This window comes from Panthera onca, chromosome C1 (genome assembly GCF_046562875.1).
Source record: "Panthera onca isolate mPanOnc1 chromosome C1, mPanOnc1 haplotype 2, whole genome shotgun sequence".
Classification (NCBI taxonomy): Eukaryota; Metazoa; Chordata; class Mammalia; order Carnivora; family Felidae; genus Panthera; species Panthera onca.
The window spans coordinates 70184055-70203727 of NC_138346.1; the positions used below are offsets into that span (position 1 = coordinate 70184055).

General features: G+C 36.6%; 1 protein-coding gene across 2 annotated transcripts in view; it reads left to right on the forward strand.

Annotated features, from left to right (window-relative positions):
- The window catches only part of IFIH1 (interferon induced with helicase C domain 1), a 56410-nt gene extending 37279 nt beyond the window's left edge, over positions 1–19131 (forward strand). Inside the window, exons 6-16 of one of the 2 annotated variants that reach the window (XM_060621112.2) lie at positions 1536–1746; positions 2640–2857; positions 4363–4479; positions 6418–6541; positions 7048–7326; positions 7932–8191; positions 10765–10914; positions 12631–12792; positions 16228–16418; positions 16937–17030; positions 17129–19131. In XM_060621112.2, the coding sequence (XP_060477095.1) occupies positions 1536–1746; positions 2640–2857; positions 4363–4479; positions 6418–6541; positions 7048–7326; positions 7932–8191; positions 10765–10914; positions 12631–12792; positions 16228–16418; positions 16937–17030; positions 17129–17308 (1986 nt within the window). In that variant the 3' untranslated portion in view covers positions 17309–19131. The remainder of the gene's footprint in view (positions 1–1535; positions 1747–2639; positions 2858–4362; positions 4480–6417; positions 6542–7047; positions 7327–7931; positions 8192–10764; positions 10915–12630; positions 12793–16227; positions 16419–16936; positions 17031–17128) is intronic. The other variant, XM_060621113.2, reaches the window with a different exon arrangement.
- The last annotated feature ends 542 nt before the right edge of the window (positions 19132–19673 follow it).

The following is a 19673-nucleotide window of genomic DNA, read 5'->3' on the forward strand; positions in this document are numbered from 1 at the left end:
ATGAGGAATATAACGCTTATTCTTTGATGCTTGCCCTTGAAACTCTTCCTGCCAATTCCCTATTTGCCACACTGTACATCCCTAGGCTTCCACGGTATAAATTCTCCTAGCATATAACCTTCAAGATGGCCTGGTTATTCCTTTCCCTTGATCTAGGAGGTATTCTGAATGATGGGCAGTGCGTAACATTCAGGTATCAACTTAGCCACCTTCAGCAGATGCTATGACATATGGAGAGCCAGCTGAAAGGATTCTTTTTTTTTTTAACTACCATGCAATAAATCTTTTATTAAAACTTTCACCAGGTTCGGCTGTTACTGAAACTGGTAATTTCTAAACTTAAATTGGGGCAGATGGCTATAATGCAGAGTGATGCCATCATTGGGCAGTATGAATGCAAGACTGAAGAATTAATAGCCACCCCTTAGACAGAGGACCAGATACAAGGTTGACACTTTCTGTATGTTGTAGTCAGAAAGAATGTGGCCATCTTCCAGCTCCTTGCCTGCAAGGATGAATCTTTGCTGGCTGGGGGTTGGGGGGTGCGGGTCCGGGTGCCTTATTTATCCTGGATGTCGGCATTCATGTTCTCTATGGTATCTATCACTGGGTTCCATATTCCGATCTCCAGATGGTCTTTCAGGTCAGGGTCTTCAAAAGAGTGACATGTTGACCAGCTAGTGAATGCAACGATACTGTGAATTGCCAATTACACTGAGTAACCTCAATGCCAGCATACTCCCACTCAACAATGTCAGTCAAGTCTGAAAGATTTCCACTTATTTTGCCAAGCCTGTTTTCTCATTTGTTCTTTCTCAGCCACCAAAGCCATTTTAGTGGTCTGCCCCTTCACCGCACATCTGCTCTCCTAAGCAATGTCTTACCTCCTCAGTTTTGGTTCTCTGCTGTCTTCAGTTTTTTAGGCATATTGCCTCTGGCCCCATCCCAAAACAAACAGCAGGAATAAATCAACACTAAACACAACTCATAAGGTCCTATGAACTATAGTAAATTTAAAATATTCTGTGTGGTATTCACAACCCTTTATAGCCTGGCCCTGATCTATGAATTCAAAATGTATTTCTTATCCAGCCTTGGTTTTCATTTATCTCGTCATTGACCCGTGGCCTACTTGATTAGAATTCCTTCTAAACCTTTCTTTTGAGCTAAAACCAGTCATTTGCTTCTGCCTCTTTGCTGTCACTTTGTATGTATTTCTATGAGAGAATTATTATATTGTGTTTTAATAAGTTGTGCTTTTTTGTTGTTTAGTCTTAGTCTATGTGCTTAGCTAGACTGTTCCTTGAAGTTGTCAGCCATATCTTAAACATTTTGTGTCTCAGATACAATGTCTACACCTAATAGGCGTTCAGTAAATGCTTACTGACAAATTGGATAGGTCATTATGCTTAATTAACTAATAATGTAAACACCTCTGATAATGCTTGACACATAGTAGGCCTTTGATCAATACTCCTTTTGCTTTGACCATGCTCTCTCTCTCTCTCTTTTTTTTAATTTTGGCATTTTTAAAGGTACCACTAGTTGAACAGCTCTTCCGCAAAGAGTTTGAACCATTTTTGAAGAAATGGTATCATACTATTGGATTAAGTGGTGATACCCAATTGAAAATATCATTTCCAGAAGTTGTCAAAACCTATGATGTTATCATCAGTACAGCCCAGATCCTTGAAAACTCCCTTTTAAACTCAGAAATAGGAGAAGATGATGGTGTCCAGTTGTCAGGTTGGTTGAAGTGTTTGCATTTTGGTAAAAGAAGAATTAGTAGTAGTAATATCAATGATAGTAACAGAGGCTGTATTTGTTAAATAATCTTCAAAATGCTGATTTAAAAGAGTATCTCTGATTTAGATTGTCTTTCATTGCTTAAGTTTTCATTAAACTCTTCTCCTTTCTTGGGGAAACGTACAAAGATTTTGGTATATTTTTAATTAGCTCCCTTTATATACATAAGGATACATTATTAAATCAAGCACTCGCTGGACTTTCTATTTACTTTTTATTTCTATGTACCAAGTTATTTTCATATGCTAATGGATACTGTTAGATCTGCCATGTTTCCGTAGAATAAAATACAGTCCTTTCTATTTTGGGGGAATGGGAAGAAAAAGTGAGAGAAAGGGAAAGAAGTATATTCATCATAATAATGATAATAATTAAATTCAATGTTAAAACAAGGCAAAATTATCTCTGTTTAAATGGTATGGTTCTCATTTGACATAAAAAAAAAAGCCTTCAGCCACTTAAAATTAAATGTGTTATTAAAGAACAAAAGTGTAATCCTGATTAATTTAAGTGTAATCCTGATTAATTTGGGAGAATATAGGCAGAGATGGAATTCTATCCCATAACACTTTGTGCCTTTGTAAACTTTCTGAAACGAATCTATTAAATAGGGGCAATATCTAACAGGAATAGTTTCATGATTAATATACACGGACCTCTGGATGTACAGGTTACTGGCATAGTCACATTGCCCTCTTAAAAAGAGGTCTGTGCCAGAATTCTGCTCGAGAAAAGACATCACCATGGCACCTCAGTTTACTAACTTTAAAGGTACTTTTCTTCACTATACCTCGCTGGTATGGACAAATGAACCACTTGGATTTTCTTTTAAGACTTTTCCCTCATCGTTATTGATGAATGCCATCACACCAACAAAGAAGCAGTCTATAATAACATCATGAGGCGTTACTTGAAACAGAAGTTGAAAAACAATAAACTCAAGAAAGAATGCAAACCAGTGATTCCCCTACCTCAGATACTAGGACTGACAGCTTCACCAGGTGTTGGAGGAGCCAAAAGGCAAGCTGAAGCCAAAGAACATATTTTAAAAGTAAGCCACTATGTATATGACATTATGTATATGTATATGTATATGTATATGTATATGTATATGTTATGTATAACAACAACAACAACAATAACAGCAACAACAACAAAAACCTAAAGCAAATGCCAGTGCTTCTTGGGCTTTTTGAGTAAGATTAGGTCCAAATGCCATGGAATACATAACAGAAGGTATTTCATGATCATTGATTAAGTTAAATCAATGTGTTTTAGTTAAAATAAATATATTCAACCTTCTACAAAACAGTAATATGCCTTAATTGATTACTATGACATATAAACATGTCACAAAAATTATGGAGTGCAGATATAATAAATGAAAAATTGGGGCAAATGAAATACCTAATTTTAAATATCCACTCTTATTGTTAAACTTAACGATCCATTTGATATACAAATAAGCAATCTATCTCTCTCAAAAAATAAATAAATAAACATTTTAAAACAAAAACTAAAATAAAAGGGGCGCCTGGGTGGCTCAGTTGGTTAAGTATCTGACTCTTGATTTTGGCTCAGGTCATGATCTCCCCGTCGGTGAGACTGGTAAGATCAAGCCCCACATCAGGCTGTGTGCTGACAGATTCTCTCTGTCCTCCTTCTGTGCACACACGTGCACTCTCTCTCTCTCTGAAAAAGATAAATAAACATTTAGAAATATGCATAAGTGATGAAAGTTTCTAATTTTCACAATACTCCATGAGTTTAAAAATTGCATATTTTCTTCTGTGCCTTTGTTGTTCTATGTGGTTCTCAGATTCTGAGTAATCCAAATTAAATGGGAAAAGGGGGATACAAAAATCTCTGTTCGAAGTTGTACTACTTGTCAGCTGACCCCAAATGGTAACACCACATAAAGTACTATTGTTGATTTCAAATGTTAAATGAATTCAGAGAAACGCAAGGAGTATGTTGGTACTAAAGCAATTGCATTTATATTTTAAGTCCCTTACTTTAAGTTGGACTCAGTAAAATCACGTACAACAGACAGAGGCACAATTATTGGTTCCAAAATACAATTTATTATGGGATTAAGGACTAACATCAGTCTAGATTCAGGCACATCTAGTCTTCAGCTGCTCCTAGCTTTACATTGTCCTTTTTATGGGTAGAAGAGGGTGGTAATCTGATCCAGGGATGTCAAGATGGCCTTTAAAATGTCTCATATAATATGGTTATCTTATAACCATTCTCTGCTGATCTCTTTTATTTACTATACTGTTTCCATATCAGTTTTTCCAGCTGGCAAATGGAGTTTAAGAAAGGAGAATAAATACACTTCTTTTTTGGAATTATCCGCCAACTGATTTAGAAGTTTCTTTTTAGTCTGTTGAGATAAATGTACTGGTTAATCAGATCCACAGTAAAGCAATACTAAAATGCTATATTTAGCAAGTCATGGTACTTATTTATTATATGAAAAAATAGTTCTACATTGAATCGATTGAAAAGGAAAACTAAATATTTGAATATTGAAAAAAATCTCTTTTCCAGATATGTGCCAATCTTGATGCATGTACCATTAAAACTGTGAAAGAAAATATAAATCAACTCAAAAGCCAAATAAAAGAGCCATGCAAAAAGTTTGCAATCGCAGATGACACCAGAGAAGTATGTGCTTAAAGTTTTATATTTATTAGATTAATAATGCCATACTCAACTGAAACATGCAAAGGTTATTTTATACAAACCGAAGAATATTATCTTAAATTTTTAGCAAAATAACTTAGTTTTATTCTTTTGTATTATTAGATGAGAAAGCACTGCTGTGAATTCTCTTGTCCATCCTTTTAGTTTACCAGTTTATATGAAGAGACGCCATGGGGATGAGAGTAGAGAGGGTTATATACAAGTAAACTAGAGAGATTACTATAGTTCATTTTATTCATTTAACTTTCTTGGTGAATTCCAGGACTAGTTTTCTGACATTTCACAGAACAATTTTGTTGCTACCAAATTGCAGCTGGTAATGATAATGGGAATCATTCCTAATTTGCACATTTACTTTCTTAAGAGAACACACGGTACACACAGTAGTAAAGAAGTAAAATATTTACTGTAATGGTTCCTTTGAAATGAGTATTTTTGCTGATTATAAAAACCAACTGAGTTGTTTTGGATATTATGATCAGTATGTTATGTCAATACTTTCATTTGTAAAATATAAAAAGCATGATAAATTTTAGCTCTATGTACTTGATAATAAGTGTAGTCATTGAAAATCTACGTCATAGGATGTTAGGATTAAATGACATGAAATATGTATAATAGACAATATTGTGTTTGAAATGTCGTAGGCGCTAAACCAGTGTCAGTGACCAATCTCCATAGATTAATTTTGGTGGAAATTCTGAAGAAGACTACTATCTATTCCAGCTGAACTAGAACATTTGAATATACTTTATTTTCCTTCAGTTTTGTTACTTATTCCCTTTTACTTGATAAATTTAAATGCATGTTTCTACTCATCATCATTGAAAAAAAAAACCCACGACATCCCTAGGATAAATTTTTAAAAGCCGCAATCTTACTTTTTAACTTACTTAATTTGGGTATGCTTTTTATTGAAGTATAACAGACGTACAGGAAAGTACAAATTCATAAATATACAGATTGCTGAATTGTTTTAAAATGAACACATCTGTATAGTCAAAATCTAAACATTTTCAACACCCAAAAAGCCCTTATTTCTCCTTCCAGTCATTCATCCCCCAAGGATAACTACTATCCTGACTTCTAACACCAAGATGGGTTTTGACAGATTTTTAACTTTATTTAAAGGAAATCATTTAGTTGCACTCTTCTGTTTTTTTGTTTTTGTTTTTTAAACTCTCTTAACTTTTTCTTAAATTCATTAGAGGGTTACCTGGATGGCTCAGTGGGTTAGTGTCCAACTTTTGATTTTGGCTCAGGTCCTGATCCCAAGGTCATGGGATTGAGCCCCACATCAGGCTCCATGCTAGCTCGTGCTTAAGATTCTCTCTCTCTCTCTCTCTCTCTCTCTCTCTCTCTCTCTCTCTCTCTTTCTCTCTGTCTCTCTAAAATAAAAAATAATCCAGTTAGTTAACATACAGTGTTATATTAGTTTCAAGTGTACAATATAGTGACTCAACAATTCCATGCATCACCCAGTGCTCATCACAAGTCTCTCTTGACTTTTTATTTTGCTAGAAATCATACCAGTTCTTCAAATGGAAATGTTTCTTAAATTACATCACAATCTCTAAATAATTGGGGTATTGCTTTAACTTACATATTTTAAAATTACTCTTAGCATTCAAATTTCTTATTATTCATTAGTTTTATCTTTGTAAAACTTTTAAAATGGGAATTCCAGTGGGGGTGCATGGTGTTGGTGTGTGTGTGGCTTAAGGGTGGATTTCGGATAAGAAATAAATGTACGAGGAAGTGGTCAGAGATTAACTTGTTTCTTTGTCTCAACAAAGATTATGAACCAAATTTATTATAACATTAAATTATGTTAACAAAGGTAATGTTATTTCTTTAACAACATAAACATGTAAGAATAAGTGTATAATTTATTTTTAGGATCCATTTAAAGATAAACTTGTAGAAATAATGACCAGGATTCAAAGTTTTTGTGAAATGAGTCCAATGTCAGATTTTGGAACTCAACCCTATGAACAATGGACCATTCAAATGGAAAAAAAAGGTAACTGGGTTTTTGACTTAACACTTCCATGTTTATGCTAAGATTTCAGATGATCTATCATATATTCTCAAGCAAGCTGAAAGCAAATGGAATATCAGATGGAATTTCTCTGAAGTAGTACACGGATGTACATGTTCTAATCTCTTATCTACTGATGGAAAGAAGCTCCAATCTATCCATTTTTGTCTTCATTTCCAGAGTCTTTCACTTATTGTATGTTTAACACATTAAGATAAATATTAACGTTTCTGTCTCCAAATGCAAACTGAACTGAAATGTTTTCCATGCTATTCTTCTGAGTCAGCAAGAATCAGGTAGGTGTTCTTGCTGTAACAGAGCTCAGATAGCCAGTCCAGGGGTTGAAAGGCTTTAAGAGCTCAAGGCGCATTTTGGGCCTTAACTTGCCCATTTCAAAAACAAGTATCAAAGACATATTCAAGTCCACAGCACAATTGTAGGGGTGTGTCTTACCATTATTTCACTATGTATAATGTGTTCTTTCACAGCTGCAAGAGAAGGAAATCGCAAAGACCGAGTTTGCGCAGAGCATTTGAGGAAGTACAATGAGGCCCTACAAATTAATGATACAATTCGAACGATTGATGCCTATAATCACCTGGAAGCTTTCTATAATGATGAAAAAGAAAAGAAGTTTGCAGTTCAAGAAGATGATAGCGATGAGAGTGGTGAGGAGGGTAACGATGATGGTAACGAAGATGAGGATGATGACAAGAAGCCTTTGAGAGTGGATAAGACAGATAGATTTCTCATGGATTTATTTATAGGTGAGAATCAATGTGACATTTATGGTGTATGCTCATGCATGCGCCTCTTTGGCATGAGCCCAATACTTCTCAAAAGCTCCGCAAAAGGCCCTCTTTTAAAAAAAGTGTGTATTTATTTATTTATTTATTTATTTATAGAGAGAGAGAGAAAGAGAGAGATACAGAGAGAGAGGGGGGATCCCAAGCAACCTCTGAGCTACTAGTGTAGAGCCTGATATGGGGCTCTATCCCGAGAATCTCAAGATCATGACCTGAGCTGAAACCAAGATTCCAATGCTTAACCGACTAAGCCAGCCAGGCACCCTCCAAAAGGCCCTCTTAAAATAATCTTTCATTTTGAAAGAAGAAATCCCACCTATATCGGGGCCCCTTCTAATTGATAGGTTCAGATTAGCCATTAATTGTGTATAATCACGATCAGTCATTCAGCCACCTGGTTTTATTATCAACAAGACTGCAATACATTTATTTATTAAGCTAGCCTCATTGTTAGATATAGCACAAGATTAACTGTAGGTCAACTACGTATCTCAGTATCTCATTACATAAAATCTCCCAGTGTAATTATTCACATATTTTATAATCAAACTAATTATTCTTTAAAGAAAACAATAGAATGTTGAAAAAGCTGGCTGAAAACCCAAAACATGAAAATGAGAAGCTGACCAAATTAAGAAACACCATAATGGAACAATACACAAGGACTGAGGAATCAGCCCGAGGAATAATTTTCACAAAAACACGACAGAGTGCATATGCCCTTTCCCAGTGGATTACTGAAAATAAAAAATTTGCTGAAGTTGGCGTCAAAGCCCATCATCTGATTGGAGCTGGACACAGCAGTGAGTTCAAGCCCATGACACAGGTGAAAACATCTCCTGTATTTCTTTCCTCATGTTGTTATTTCTCTTCCCAAATTTATTGTAGTCTTTTTCTTTTTTCATTTTTTCTCTTCACACCCCACAAATAATTTTGTCGGATGAAACACGTGTTCTTAAGATAAAATGTGAGTTTAATAGCAGTCTAATCTGTGGTATTTGATAAGCTGAACATTGTGTTAGGAGTCACGTTTTTCACATACTTGGAGCAACTTTGGAAATTGAGTTTCCTTTGCAAAAAGGATTGACATTTAAACCTAGTAACAAAATGCAAAACTGGTTACAATATCATATCGAGTGGAAAAATCAAATCCCCACCAAAGTATGTACATTATAATTAGAAAAATGTAGAATATGTTTGCATAGGATGAGATCTGTAAGGCAACTTGGAAAAATTAAGACATTTCGTGTGTTAAAAGATTTGGGACTATGAGCGATTTTCTTTTCCTTTTAAAGATTTGTTTTGTTTTGTTTTGTTTTCATTTCATTATACTACTTATCATGTGCACAGTAAAAACCCATGGGAGATTTTAAAAAAGGCACTTGTAGACATTACAAGCATGGATTGTTAGAGTAAAATGTTCTTCTGAAGTCATATTGACTTTGAGTCTTGAGGGACAAGAGGAGACTTGAATTCTGTTATGGTCATCATCATTCAGTCCAATGGAGCAAATTATCTGTTTTATTGTTTGCTGAAAAAAATAGTTCTTGAAATTTTACATGATAATGCTCAATATACTCACTACATATACTCAGTTAAAGCTCCCTCTAAAATTTATGCCAGAGAAAGAAAGAACTGTTTTCCTTGGGTAAGGAGCTTACTTCCTCCTTTGTGATGAGAACTAGTTTTCTTAATTTGTTTCCCTTTTGCCTTACCTTTCCAGAAGCTCACAGGTAAAACTCAAGTTCAGTCCCACAGCCTCTGGGTTAATGCTTACAAGTAATACATCTGTATCCTTTTACTCCTGTTTTTAAGTTTCTATTATATTAGCTTTCGTATTATGACTTCAGGTATATGTGGCCTCAGCTCCTCTTTGAAAAGTGGTGAGGTATAAAAGGAAAGTATGTTGTTATCAAGCTACTTTTTGGTCCTAAGTCATTTCAGATTTGGGGGCTACATACCAAATTACCTTCCTTACATCCCACATCCTCCCCTTGTGAACAGAGTTGGCCTTACTCCTTGGGAGAGGGAGTTGGCATCTACTGTTTCAGGGTTTGATGCTGTGTCTGAAATTCTCATTATTAAAGTACTCTTGAATAGCAGAGACATCTTCTGCTAAAATCCAAAGACATGTAAGCCTTTATCAGTGGACATGAGTGCCAGAGGGAGAAATTATCAGTGAAGACTGGAGAGAGGCTTTTTCTGCACAATGCTTTCGCATTTAGGAGTCAAATAAAGACACACTGCCTCTAAGAAGAGAAGGAAGGGGATAGGAAAACACACTGCTGGTGTGACATGTTATTTTTGTTTAATGTTTGGGGATAAAAGACAGCATAAACATGCACCAGAGGCAGACTGGACCAACAGCTTTGATAAGAGTAATTGTGGCAGTAAAACCACCGTGGCCATATGGGGCTGGGTTTATGTTCACCTGCCCCTCCTATGCAAGGGCCAGAGTGCATGTTTTCTTTCTTTCTTTTTTCTTTTTAAGTTTATTTATCTATTTTTGAGAGGGGGGAGGGTCTGAGAGAGAGAGAGAGAGAGAGAGGAAGAGCCTGACATGGGGCTTGAACTCACAGACCATGAGATCATGACCTGAACTGAAATCAAGAGTTGGATGCTTAACCCAGGCGCCCCTATTTCTTATACTAAGAAATTAATATACTCAAAAACTCAAAATTCAGAGTTTTTTCATTTAATTATAGTTTTAATATTATGTTTTAATAACTTATTATTTCATTTTTATTTAATCTTCTCTTTGAACAGATAACATATTCATATCTTTCAGAATTAATAAGGTTCAGGGCACACGACTCCCCTTCAGTATTCTGGCTCCCTCGCTGGAGGCAGCCAATATTTTCAGTTTTTCACATATCCTTCCAGAAATATTCTATAGGTTTCATGCTTGAGTGACTCTTAAAGTGACCAAATGTGGCATAGACTGTATTATTTTCTCTGTGACTCAAAATTCAACAATCTTTCAAAGTGTCACTGCATCTTATTTTCTGAATACTAAAGATTCTGAAGTTAACATAGTAAAGAGCAAAGCCCACTCTAGTTTCTCATCGCCCTATCCTCTCCTCAACCGAAAGCATCTCCTTTTTCCTCCCTCCCAAGTTACCCATCAATTTATTTCCTTGGCAAAAATGATGGTCTTCCCACTTCCAGACTGGATGATGGAAATATTTTTATTATTGTGTGGTAATCCCAGATTGGATATCAAATGTTGTCTTACCATCATGTCTTTGTTCAATGCCAAAAACAGATGGCAGTGAATCCGTGTATGAGCTAATCCTTTGATTTGCACTGACCAGTTGCAATTTATTATTTCTTCTGCTAATTAGAAGATTATAATGTGTTTAGCATCACAAAATTTAATTTATTAAAATGTTTCTACAGAATGAACAAAAAGAAGTCATTAGTAAATTCCGCACTGGAAAAATAAATCTGCTTATCGCTACCACAGTGGCAGAAGAAGGTCTGGATATTAAAGAATGTAATATTGTTATCCGTTATGGTCTCGTCACTAATGAAATAGCCATGGTCCAGGTACACTTAATACCTCTAATATGTTAAATTTTTATTTTGTGTTATTATTTTAATTGTTTTAGCAAAACAGCACAGTTTTAAAAATATATCTATTCTTCTAAAAGAGAAATCGGTTCTTATTGTATACAAATACCAAATCATTATATTGCACACCTGAGACGAATACAATGTTATATGTCAATTATACCTCAATTCAAAAAAAGAAATCTTGAAGAGCTGAATACTCCTGTTTTGATTCGTATGACAATCAGATAACTGTTGTATTTTTGTTGTTATTTTTAATTTTATTTTTAATGTTTATTTTTTGAGAGAGAGAGAGAGAGAGGGAGGGAGGGAAAGAGAGAGAGAGAGAGAGAGACGGAGCACAGAGAGAGAGAGAGAGAGAGAGAGAGACAGAGCACAGGCAGGAGAGAGGCAGAGAGAGAGGGAGATGCAGGATCCCAAGCAGGCTTCAGGCTCTGAGCTATCAGCACAGAGCTCGACTCAGAGCTCCCAACTCATAGACTGAGATCAACCTAAGCTGAAGTTGGACGCTTAACTGACTGAGCCACCCAGGCACCCCAACTGTTGCATTTTTAAACAACTCTTCTTTGGTTGTTATTTCTGTGTCCCAAGACTCTTCAGAAACATGACACTGGCCCCGCCCCATCTGTAAGAGTCAAAAGAGGCCTCTTCATTCCTAGGATGTCTGCGAGCTCCCAGCTGGACTAGGAATCTGAAGTGCAGTGTTCTTAAAAATGTCTGACAAAGCAATATGCACAAACCTTAAGGATCCCTACCATTTCTGCATTCTCCTCCCAATTCTTACAGTTTTTCTGTATGTTTTGAATTTTTCATCATAAAATGTTGAGGGAGGCAAAGTTACACATACAAAACAAAAGTGAAATGTCCTAATTTTCTTTTATCTTTTACCCACACTATTTTAACAATATAATTGTTACCTTTGATTTGCATATATAATACTCGTCCTATAAAATTAACTTAAAATCTTTTTAAAATACATTGAATTGTATCCCTGCATGGGAGACAAGTCAGGAAGACTAAGATAACCAGACAACCATCAAATTAGCAAGTAATTGAATTTCAAGAGTTAATTTGTTGGTGGCTTGTAACACTGAATGCATTTTTCATACAGATATTATAGCTGGTAGTTAGGTTCCTGGGCCAGGCCACAACATTGTCTGTTACTCAAAATGTACCGAAATATTACTTTCTAAAGAGGACTACAGAAATTTATCACCATGTTGAGCCTGTTTTCATGGGGAAATGTGCTCAAAATCCAACATAGATACCAGGAGCAGAAACTGCATTTTCAATAGTCCTGCTGTCAAGGTCAGAGATGCCCCTTCTTTCCATCTATCCCTCCTACCAGGCCGGAATGCCATTCCAGTCTAAGTCAATGGTGCCGGTTCCCAGGGTTGAGAGGAGGATCCTGGGAACAAAAAAGGTGGACAGAATGGTCTTGTGCAGTTGAGGGTTTTGAGGGTTGGTGTGGTGACCTAACCATCATCGCTCTAGAACATTGTTTCTGCATTAAAGCACATTTTGAATTTCAAATAACTGATTTACAAAAAATGGGTAACAGCTAACTTTACTGAGAATAACAAAATTACTTGAAGGCTGGCACACTGAGCAATGAATACCATTCCAAACCAAAGATGAGAGTGTGGACAGAAGGCATAGCCATTCGTTTATTTGATTTCTTTATGTTCTCAGGCCCGAGGTCGAGCCAGAGCTGATGAGAGTACCTACGTCCTGGTTGCCCACAGTGGTTCAGGAGTTATTGAACGTGAGATAGTTAATGATTTCCGAGAGAAAATGATGTATAAAGCTATAGACCATGTTCAAAATATGAACCCAGAGGAGTATGCTCATAAGGTATTGTTTTTGGACCTCTCTGAATTTATTTTTCACTTTAAAGTGGCTGCATGTGGTTGCCATTGATAGCTTTGTGGCTAAGTCTCAAGACAGAAATTGTGCTTGAATTTTAAGTTCCAGTTGGATGAGCTGTACTTAGTCCAGATTCACATACAAAAAGAATCAAGATCCATCATGAGCAGAAATTGTCAGGCCACCGTTCCAATGAAACCAACCATAAATTTTGATGATGTAAATTTAATCTGCCCTTGTTTAGAAAGATTAGTGCAGTTCACCCATTCAAGCCAACCTGGTAATTTTGGTTTCGTTGAATCAGTACAGACACAAATTTTCATTGTAGAAGTATTTATGAAGTGCCTACTCTGTGCCAGGCAATGTTCTAGAAAGAGAGAGCATGGTAGCAAACAGCACAGACCGATCTCTGCCACGTGAAGCTTATATTCTAGAGTATACGTAGTGAGAGTTGAAGAGGAGAAACAAGAAACAATAATGAACCAAGAAATATATCACATAAGGATAAATTCTAGAGAATTAGAATAAGACAACATGAAACGAGTCATTAGATGAGTACTTTTTAGATTGGATGTTTGGGGAAAGTCTCTTAGAAATAGAGACATTGAGGTTAGATTTGAATGATAAGAAAATACATAATATGTTATCTAGCTGCATCTCAGTTTACTAATGTAGAGTCATTTGAGCTTCAAGAGGAATGCCGTGAAGGAAGAATGCATTTCTGCAATATTTCAGGAAATCCCCCATACCACTGAATTAAAGACTGTAACTACTATAATAGCAAACAATCCATTTAGAAGAAAATTCACACCCTTGCATATGGGTGTGAATGTTAGTTTCTTAACATTGGAATTGGCTCTACCCTAAATAGAGTTTCACGAAAGGGATGCTTTTAAATTGGTGTGCATTGCTATAACCAACTCCAAGGTTTCCTGGCCAGGTTTCTACACAAACTTATATTTTAAAACCCCTTTACATATAAGGCAAACCAAACATTTGATAATGTCAAATCAAACATCTGTGACCATATAATGTCACTGGAAAGTTAATCAAGTGGATATTTTCAAAGATTGATGTTTCAAGACCAGATGTTTTGGGTAAACTCTAGGCCATCTCTGGAATTTATGAGGCAAATTTTTTCAGATTATATCTACAATAAGATACAGTCTCTTTGGGGGCCCCAGAATCGGCTACCTTTTTAGATTTCCTTTGGCTAAGAGCCCTGCCCTCCTAAAGCTACTCCAGGCTGACAAACTCAGAAAAGGATGGCAGGGGGTACATTTGACTACTATTCTGTGCAGCTCCCTCAGCAGACATCGCTGGTAGACCCCAGCACTCCCTTCTTCTGAGTTAAGAATCCGTATCAACACAATGTTCAAACAGCCACTAGTAAATGGTGAGCCTTGACACAGAAGGTGAGGTCTATTTTCCATGTCATATACAGAATCTGTACATAACTGATAGCCTGTGAATCAAACTTCTAGAAACAATGTGAAGATTTTAAACATTTTCCCTGGCAATGACCCAACAGCTTTTCCAACTCGTTACATTTTATTTAGACTTTGACTGACTATAGCTTGTACCTCCCATATATTTATGATGCTTTGTTTTCATTTGTTGCCCCTCTAATTCACATTCTTTACTATTTTTCACTATTTTAGAACTAATCCCTTACTGGTCTTTAGTATTTTAACTAATTAATCAGTTAATTAATTAATGTATATATATGTGAGGGAGAGAGAGAATTTAAGCAGACTGTGCTCAGTGTGGAGCCCGACATGGAACTGGATCCCACAACCCTGGGATCATGACCTGAGCCAAAATCAAGAGTCAGGCTCTCAACTGACTGAGCCACCCAGGCGCCCCTATTCTTTACTATTTTAAAACTAATCTTTTAGTTGCTGGTGTCCTGGTTACATACCCATACACTAACTTTGGATTTATTTTTATCTTTTCTGTTGCACCTGTGTTTCTTAATTGCCTGCCATGTACATGATCCCATGCCAAATCATCTTTTATCGGCTCAGTGAATGATAGTATCTTGCAGGAACAACCTAATTAAACTTTTAGGGAACATAATACTTCAATTTTTTATATTGTTATAATTTACACATGACACTAGTCTTTGTAGTTGTCTGTTTAAACTATTATATGGCCCATGGGCTGCTTACAAGGTTTCATTCTCCTTTCTGTAGTAAATATGGCTGTCTTGAATCAAAGCCCAAAACAGAGGTGAGAGCCAGAGATGGGCCATTCAGCTTTGCTCATCAGCACTGATAATTTACTTTTACTACAAACTTCCCCTCAGCCTTCAGGAAAACAATGGCGTCCTGCACATTTTAATATAACTTTGCTATCTGTGAGTGGTTTAGTTTGGAGGTAAATTATTTAAGAAACAAGTTTTCCTAATGTGAAGTTATGTAGGTGTGAGACCTGGCCAGTGCCTATCTCAAGTTTTGTGTCTCTACATTGTTTCTGTTATGACATAAATTTTGCCACTAGCCACAGGGCCTGGAATACACAGTTAAGGTCTTATTCTCTCATAAAAAAATGTGGATAATCTAGATCCATATGATAGCTCCATGATGTCAAGGAAGCCAAGACCTTTCTCTCTCTTATCTGCCCTCTTAGTATTTGGTTTCTGTTATCCAGGCCAAAGAGAGTTTTTTTTCAAATTTCAACTGTCACATGCTCATTTTAGGTGGAAGAAAGAAGAAGATGGAAAAGACAGAAAGTGCAAAATGGCCACTATCTGATACTTGAGCTTTTCTAGAAATTCTACGCAACATCTTATGTCTCACTGGCCACTGGCTTGAAATGTTGTAATGTAGCTAGCATATTTTCACCTGGAATGAAATTATAGTTCTGTTCCCAGGAAGAATGGACTCTGGGTGGGAAACTAGTGTTTCTGCTACAAATGTGTAAAGAAGAGATTGAGTAAGATAGCAAAGGGTCTAGAAAAGATTAAAGAAATTGGTGGCGGGGGGTGGCTTATCACAAGTAAGAGAAGACTATTGGTAATGTCATAATAGTGTTTAGGTCTTCAAAGGGATTCCATGTAAAAGAAGGCTTAAACTTATTTTATGACACCGAATTGAAACTAATGGCAAGGGAGAGAGGTGGTAGGATGAGGTGTTATTTTGTTGTTGTTTTGTTTTTGTTTTTTTAATATTACTAAGGACTTTCTCACAGTAGAACTTGTCTAAAATGGAAAAGGTTGCTTTCTGAACACATTTCCATGATTACAGGAAAGGATTATATGCAAAATTCTTTGGAGGCTATCGCCTCATTATTTTTCTTTCTATACTAAGGCCAAGTGTACATTTTTGTAACTATTTAAGATCTCTGAATTCCAGGAGACTTACTTCAGTGAAGCTGTGAAAAAAAAAAAAAGAAACACTGAATTTTTTTTTCTCAATGCAGATTTTGGAATTACAGATGCAAAGTATAATGGAAAAGAAAATGAAAATCAAGAGAAGTATCGCAAAGTATTACAAGGAAAACCCATCGTTAATAAATTTCCTCTGCAAAAACTGCGGTGTGGTAGCCTGCTCTGGGGAAGACATCCATGTAATTGAGAAGATGCACCATGTCAACATGACACCAATATTCAAGTAGGTCCGGGAACACTGAATTTTTAGTTTCTGTATAAGAAGTGAAGTAGGTTGTACTGTGCGTGTTCTTCCGAAATAGTACAAATGAGGTTCATTATTTTTCAGAACTTCTCCTCCTTTAGCCCCCATATTCTATCCTTATTTCAAATGTGACTTTTTCAAATATATTGCACTGAGGCACGGGGGGGGAGAAGGGAGAGCCCCAGAGCCATTTGGATCCAAGGTGCATCGTCTGGTGTGTAGTCGTATTTGTTCTCAAAATTTTGGACAACTTAAGTCTAGTTAAAATAATCTACAGACTTAAAGAGGCCACCAAAAGCAACATGGCCCTTGAGAGATGTATGCGGAAAGGGAGTGTCTACCTGATGATCTGTGGGGGCAGGAAGGAGAGGGAGATAAGGTGTGGGATATGCATGCATGCAGGTGGCTGAGCTTCAGGTCCAACAGCATGTACCCATAATTTGCATATTTGTCCGTTGCAAATTCTCAGGTATGTTTTTACTCCTTGATCATTTTAGGGAACTCTACATTGTGAGAGAAAACAAAGCCCTACGAAAGAAGTTTGTAGACTATCAAACAAATGGCGAGATTATCTGCAAAATATGTGGCCAAGTGAGTAAAGTGCTGTGAGCTTATGTTTACTTTGGCCACAGGGAATTCTTAATTGGATGTGCATTTAATTTTTCCTCTCACTCTCTTTTGTTTTCTAGGCTTGGGGAACGATGATGGTGCACAAAGGCTTAGATTTTCCTTGTCTCAAAATAAAGAATTTTGTAGTGGTTTTCAAAAATAATTCACCGAAGAAACAATACAAAAAGTGGGTGGAATTACCGATCACATTTCCTGATCTTGACTATTCAGAATATTGTTTGTTAAGTGATGAGGACTAACATTCGATTTGAGACTCTTTAAAAAATATTATCATCTTAACATTTACTTTGATTTTGATGAGTGTTTTTACTATACTACAGAACTGATGTGAGGATTAATAAAGTCATTGCCTTACTTGGTGTTGAGCTGCATGGAGGAAGATAATGTATTATGCTTTCAAGTATCTATCTTGTTGTTGGGCAGGGGTAAAGAACACCTAGCAGTAATACGCATTAGTATGGAGCATTATGGGACTGTGGAAAGAATGCTAGCATATAAAGGAGGCATCCAAGGTACCACTATCAGTCCTGTCACACCAATCTTCACGATGAAATTAACCAAATCAGTTCATCTTTCTGAACCAGTGTCCTTATTCGTGAAATCGTCATAGTATTATTTACCTTTGCTTTCATTAGCTTTCTACTGCTACACAACAAATTAGCACAAACTTAGTGGCTTAAAACAACAGTCCTTTATTATTACACATGTTCTGTAGGTCAGAGGCCTGGACAGAGTCCTCTGCACAGGGTCTCAGAGACTGAAATCAAGTTATGAAACAAGTGATGTTTTTCATCTGGATGTACTGGATGAACACTGAATCACTTCCAAGCTCTTTCAAGTTGTTGGCTATCATTTCCTTGAAGATGAAGATGGGGATTCCTGTCTTCTTGCTAGCTGTCCACTGGGGATCACTCTGAACAGGTAGGGCTGCCCTCATCATGTGACTTGCTCATAGACCTTTTATAGCACAGCTATTTGCTTCTTCAAAGCCAGCAGGACAATCTCTCTCTTGTCTGCTAAGATAAAATCACAGGAGTGACTATGTCATATTCATAGATCCTGCCCGCACTCAAAGTTAAGGGATTTTGAGGGCATATACACCACACAAGCAGACGGAAATCTTGGAGGCCGTCTAAGAATTCTGCCTCTCATACCACTTGATCAGCTTTTGTGAGTAAGTGATATATGTATTCATATGAAAAGCACTTTGAAAAATATTAAAGCACCATAAAAAGCAAGGTACTATGAAGAAGCAGCATCAGGTAGCTTAAGTCTTATTTTTTCAGCTTTCCCTCCATAAACACAGGAATGGTGGCTAAGTCCAGACTATTTATTAATACTTGTAAGATCACCTATGTCAGTAGAGATGTCTAGGGTTCACAAAGGATGTTAGCAGGGAGCAGATGCTTGATGTTATTAGAGAAAGTATCTACCTCCACTTGTCCCTAACACCAGGTAGAAGGGTAACCTCTCCGTGACTGTGATATTTTCAGTTTTTCTGAAGTAAGTATGATTATTTGGAGATAGGCACAAGGTGCAGCATTCAGAACATTCTCACAGTAGAGACAAACAACCTCTTTTGCCATGGAAGAGCCACATGATTGAGACTGATTCACAATTGACCATTTTAACCCACACTTACTCAGATGATCTGCTGCATGGAAAGTGTTACCTTCTGTGACTAAAGAGAAACAAAATGTTGGAGGGAATGAGAAAGAAAATTCTTCTGTGGTTTTGATGGATTAATTAAATGCAGTCTAACATTAGCTTTTCTTAATAAGAACCAAGCAAAGATGAATATTAACCAATGAGAGCTCTTGGGACAAAGAAGATTGTGGTTTTCTTAAAATACTTTTAAAACCTCCAGCTGACTCCATTTAAAGTACTGCTGTCTTCTAGAACATTTTGGAAACTATGCAGGAAACCAAATGCATAAAATAGCTAAATGTACTACTGTAACATATGTAGACTGTTTTTGAGGTGTCAACAAATATCAGGTTTTTTCATCTGTGTTTTCCAGTAAATTTTTTTTTCAATAAAGAAGTGTTATCTTTACCTCAAAGTTTTGAAATGCGTGTTCCAAATAGTATAAAACTTAATATGTGATGGTACCTGAAAACTCAAATTATGACGCATGTAATAATTGTAGCATTTTGATTGATCGTTACCGAACAGTTTAATACTTAGAGTATTTGGATATCATTTACAGGATAGCCTCATGACATGTAGATATCAACCTGGAGTTGGAAGGCCTAGGCCTAGTTTTAGTCCCCATGAAACCTTCAGTTATTTGGGGCACTTTGGGCAACCTCATCTCACAGGTGCTGTGTTTCCTCTCCTGGAAAATGAGAGACTGGATTGAATGGTATTAAAGGTCTCTTACAAGTCTAACATTACCATTCTCTATGCTTCTGGCTCCCTCGCTGCTTTCATTTTAAGACCTTGTCTCATGACTTGTGGTAATATCAGCTGTGGGCTAAATACCTGGCAGGCATATGACACATTTGAAAGTAACTCATATCTGCTAAAGGGCAGTTGCGGGGGTCTCACAGGAAAGGTCCATTGGCTGGAGTCCTGTATCTCAAAGTGGGTTGGAAAGGCCTG